Source organism: Helobdella robusta (genome assembly GCF_000326865.2).
Source record: "Helobdella robusta unplaced genomic scaffold HELROscaffold_25, whole genome shotgun sequence".
NCBI lineage: Eukaryota > Metazoa > Annelida > Clitellata > Rhynchobdellida > Glossiphoniidae > Helobdella > Helobdella robusta.
In genome coordinates, this window is record NW_008704310.1 from 1,709,321 (window position 1) to 1,714,910 (window position 5,590).

The following is a 5,590-nucleotide window of genomic DNA, read 5'->3' on the forward strand; positions in this document are numbered from 1 at the left end:
TAGAATTGTCAATTGTTAGTAACAACGTTATCATCAATCATTAATTGAGAAATATTATGAGAAGAGGCATTATTAAGCAACGAATTAATGAATTTCCATTTAAATTTTGAGTCATTGTTAGAAAATATATTACTATAATAGTTACGCTCAGCCTTTCTTATAACACTAGTGAAACGATTGCGGTGGTATTTATATATCTTTAGATTAGAAGGTGTGGGATTCAAAATACATTTTTTAAATAGTTTATTTTTTATTCTAGAGGCTTTTATGATGTCCCTGGTAATCCATCCTTTGTGCTTGTTGTTGTTGATTACCTTGATTGGAGCATATCTATCAATTATAGAGTTAAAGTGATTATAGAAAGACAGACAGGATACCTCAACGTTTTCAGATCCAAGTACATCATCCCATTTGGTCATGGATAAAATTTTATTGATAATGTCAAAAGTTTTAGTAGTGAAATGACGAGTACCTAAGATACCAGGTGGCTGAGAGGACAAATTTGTGCTATTGAAGAATGAAAATATTGGATAATGGTCCGAAAAATCAGATAAAAGAATACCAGCTGTATGTGGTAAAGAACTATTACTAAAGATGTGGTCAATTAGAGTGGCTGATGTATTTGTTACTCGTGTAGGTAATTCAATCGTCGAGGAAATATTGTAAGTTGCTAGTAAATTTTTAATTGCCATACTTTGAGTAGTGCATTTAGATAGGTCAACATTGATGTCACCAACAAGGTAAATATCCGTTGTAGGTTTAAGCCTGTCTTAAAAAAGCATCGTTTTTCTTACCAGTATCTTAAATCTGAGTCTGAGCAGTGGCACATTTCCTAATGGTTGTAAGCATGCTATGGTTTATCCAGTTTTAAAGAAAGTGAATATGGATCGAAATGATTTGTCTAGTTATAGACCAATTTCCAACATCTGTTTCATTTCCAAGATATTTGAACGAGTGGTTGCCAAACAGCTCTTGAATCATTTGAATGTAAACAACCTGCTACCAGTTCACCAATCTGGATATCGCCGCGATCATTCAACAGAAACTGCACTGTTTTATGTGTTTTCTGAGTTGTTTGCTGCTTTGGACAAACAACATGTGGCTCTAGTCACGTTTTTAGATATGAGTGCGGCATTTGATTGTGTAGACCATCAGATTCTCTTGGAAAAATTGGCTCATGATTATGGTATTTTCGGTACTGTTATCAAATGGTTCAGATCATATCTGTTTGACAGAAAGCAACAGGTAGTTTTCAATAATGTGTTATCTAATGAAACGGTTTTGACATCAGGAGTGCCACAAGGTTCAGTGCTTGGGCCTATTCTTTTTATCATGTATACCGCTGAAGTTTTTAAGTAATTGGTAATTTCGGTTTTAAATATCATGCCTATGCTGATGATATTCAGATTATAGTTAGTAATAAGCCAGAATTACTGAAATCTGAAATCAACAAACTTGTAACCTGCCTAAATAACATTGAAAATTGGATGTCAAACAATGGTCTTAGATTAAATCAGCAGAAGTCAAAATTTGTTCCAATAGGTACATGGCAGCAGCTGATGAAGCTTAATATCGATTTAGTGAAAATAGGAGATGCTAAAATAGAATTTAGTGACAAAGCAACTAATCTGGGTTTCATTCTTGATTCTAGATTATCGATGCATGATCATATAAAGATGATAACAAATTCATGCTCCGGACAGATTCGAGGACTCTATAAACTCCGTAAGTCATTAGAGAAATTTGCTATTCATACCTTGGTGCATGCATTGGTTCATTCACGATTGGACTATTGCAATGCAATAGTCTGTTTTACGGTTTGCCAAATAGGTCTATTTCTGCAATTCAATCTATTCAGAATAGAGCAAACAAATTGATTGTTGGAGGTCTCAAATTTAACCATGTTACGCCAATTCTTAAGGGCCTTTATTGGCTTACTATAAAGAAAAGAATTAAATATAAAATATGTATTTTACTGTATAAAACTGTGCATGGCTTGTTACCAAGTTATTTGATAGATAAAATAAAAGAAAAGTCTATAATGATGAGTGGTATGAACCTTAGATCAGATGATGGCATTTTGCTGGTTGTACCCGATGTCAATCTGCAGATAGCATCAAGAGATTTTGTAACAGCTTACCGAGATCTTTTAGAACTAAAGATTTGAAACTTGATGATTTTAAAATGAAACTTAAATTTTCGCTTTGATTTTGTTGTTAAGTGAATAATTATTTGTTTGTTTGTTGAAAAATAAGTTTATTTTGAATTTTAATAAACTAAACGTTCACCAAAAAACTTTAGTGAGAAAAATCGAAAAAACGAACTACAAACATATTAACGCCAAACATTCGGTAGAATTTATAGAATATTGTAAATATATATATATATATATACATATATATATATATATATATATATAATTTAAAAAAAAAGTAAAACATAGTCGCATATTGTTATGTTACATCACAGACAAAACATCAAATAATTGTTAAAAATTTCTATTCAAAAATAACAAATAATGATAAATGGGAAATCTCTCATCCATATGTAAGGCGGTAACGTTATAACCACTGTTGAAGATAAAAAAAGACTCTTGAAAAAGCAGAGCGTACTAATCTCAGTCGCTTCCGCTCTTGGATTGAAAAGTTAAATGCACAGAATTGACCTCAGTGATACAGCAGTATGGAACAGATATGGAGGTTATAAAAAAACTGTAGACTCAGATGCATACAGCAGACAAGTCTGAGAATCAGATATGATTTGAAGGAAAGACTTGAAAAACTGACCACGACACTTTCCATTGTTGTAAAATTATCAATTAATATTTTTTTGCCGACAGATTGGAGGTAACTCAAATGGAAAGTGAACAATTACAACAACAACGCCAACAACAACAACATCATCAACAACAACAACAACATGAGGTAAGAACAACTACCAACAACATGCAGAAAAACATGTAAAATCATGCAACAACAACAAACAACAGCATTCTACTACAACGTGCTAATTAACCCTCTAGCAGGAATTGTTTTGGTGAGACCACACAAGCAGCCACCTTCGGCATAATCGACATTAGCACCATAGAAAACTAATTTTCCATATTCTGATGTTGATTGAACAAACCTGCCATAAAATTTGTCATAAAATTTGTCATTAAATGAATTGAAATGAAACGCAGCTCTTTCCTAGGTGCACTATCAACAAATCAACCAAAATGTTTTTGTTTCATCAATTTATAATCCTGACCAAATTATGTGTTTTGTTTTTCTCATGAAAAATATATTAAAAGTTTAGGAAACTAAAGGATGCCGCAATTCAGCATTGAGCGAGCCAGCTTCTAGTGTTGCTGTTGAAAGAATGTCCAGCGTAATTGGAAGCCAGCATTGAATGGAAATTTCAGGCACCAGCCTAATAAATTTATAGTTTTTGAATTGTAACGAAAGTATGAACACAATTGTATTCTACAATAATTCAAAATAAAAATGTTCGTGATTTTTCTAATTTGTTAACTTTATTTTCTTCGAAAGCACACTTGCATTTGAACTTTACTTATGTTCGTGGTGTAAGTACTTGGACTGAAAAATATTATTTGTTTTAGTAACTGGACTTGAAATAACATTTAAGATAATCAATAAATTCTGTTGAAAAAATAAACATTTCCGAGTCAACGTCAGCTCGATACGATGTCAACAATTCTACAGCTCTTGGAGCCAGTGGCGTGGCCTGATATTTTAAGTGGCGTAGCCAAATATTTTCTGTATGAGGCATTAATTTGTTAGGAAGAACTTAGCATATTTTTTGGTTTATTACTCAGTTTTCAACAAATATTGCTTTTATCATGGTTTTAGGCAAAATTTATTTTATTGTTTTATGGGCTGAAATACTTTTAAGTTTAATTTTTTAAGTTTATACAAACATTTTGTTTATTTTAACTTTAATCCTAGCAAAATTTTTCATCGTGGGTGGGGGGCTTCATTCACAAAGCTTCCTCTTGCCTCTGCTTGGAGCTGAAATAACTGAGTTTCGTTTAAATTAAAATCTATGTGATTAGTTAAGTTAAATTCATTTAGCCTATAATGAGCTGTGCATCTTTCTTAACCCAGCAACTACGTTTCATTGAATAGACGTGAGATGTTGATAACTTGATGTAAGTCAAATACGACTGGAAAGTTGGGATTTATTTATAATTTTGATTTAATGCTGACAAAACGCATAAAGCATTATTTTCATTCAGTTAGATTAAACACAACTTAAACCATGGTCGTCTTGTGGCATCATAATATTTTGACATCGTGATCCCCGGATACATTCTCATGACACCTTCTTTCGTTGAAATAAGTTTCCAGGCTATGAATGAATTCATTGATTTCCAAAATTTATCGACAAAACCAGTTATGTGGATGTCTTCAACAACACCTGGCTAGTGTTTTGAGATTCTATTATATCAATTAATATTAAAATAAATATTTATAAAACCTTGAATATCGATTGAGGGTCGTTCGGTTTTGCCACAATGTTTTTCCAGTTAATGAAATCTATATTCGATTGATTTTTCCCAAGGTATTCATTTGGACTTGTAAAAGATTTAGCCGCGAGAATAATAGAAGTTGCATCTATATACATGAAATTGTAAAATATATAAATGTTATTTGCTTTTTTGAAAATTACAAATTTTTTAAGCATACTGTAAAGAGCAATACTGTTGATTTGGAAGCATTTATCTGACAAATCTGAAATGTTGATTGAGTTCATGAAGTTGAGCGAACTCGTAAATGGAAAATTTTTTAAAGACGTTTTTACATAATTTTTTTCAATGGCGTCGAACACCAAACACAATGTAATGGACAGTCCTTTGATCTTAAATGTACGTCAAAAAATTTATTCGTGATTATTAAAAAAACCTCATTAATATATAATAATATTGAATATACTGATTTGCAAATGAAATGAGATGAAACAACTTCCCACTGAATGCCATGTAGTGCCAAGTGACCTCTCGGATAAACGCGAAAAACCTCGGCTACGATTTCACAATGAATATTTCTGATGAAATTAATAACTTATTTTTGTATCTTTGCTGTTTCAAGCTAAATTGATTATCCAACTTTTCTTTAATACATTTTTCCAATTCCTTAATGTTCATGCCATTGTCCTCTTGTTCCAAATCAGATATCTCAGGAAGGAATGGATCCCGATATTTTTCGGACGGTGGATTTAGATATGGATGTAGAATTACTTTGCCATCAGAATTAACCAGAAATGGATACATATTTGAGTATAAATCAAATAAATCAATTTCAGAAAACAAATCATAAACATTGAAATCGATGCAAGCAACTCCCTTTAAGTCGGAACCAGTCTTTCTAGCTTTGCATCTTGATATGATCAGTCCTTAATAAATATATGTTTATCAGCTTCAATATACCAATTTTGTAATAATTATTCATTTGAACCTACCTAAACTTGTTTGGTCGTAGTAAGGATTGGTGTGGTAAACTCCTCCATTACTTGTTGTGACCAAGAATTTTTGAAAGTATTCATTCAAAATAGATCTTACATCCGCACCAGCATTCATCCGTGCAAACAT

At 32.0% G+C, this 5,590-nt stretch overlaps 1 protein-coding gene across 1 annotated transcript; it reads right to left on the reverse strand.

Moving 5' to 3' along the window:
• Nucleotides 1-4,069: 4,069 nt before the first annotated feature.
• On the reverse strand, nucleotides 4,070-5,590 carry HELRODRAFT_173096 (hypothetical protein; the record flags this gene model as incomplete). The annotated part of the gene is made up of 6 exons (XM_009019715.1): nucleotides 4,070-4,165; nucleotides 4,480-4,616; nucleotides 4,689-4,860; nucleotides 4,965-5,046; nucleotides 5,109-5,394; nucleotides 5,461-5,590. 6 exons carry the CDS (start codon nucleotides 5,588-5,590, stop codon nucleotides 4,070-4,072), a joined length of 903 nt encoding a protein of 300 aa, XP_009017963.1.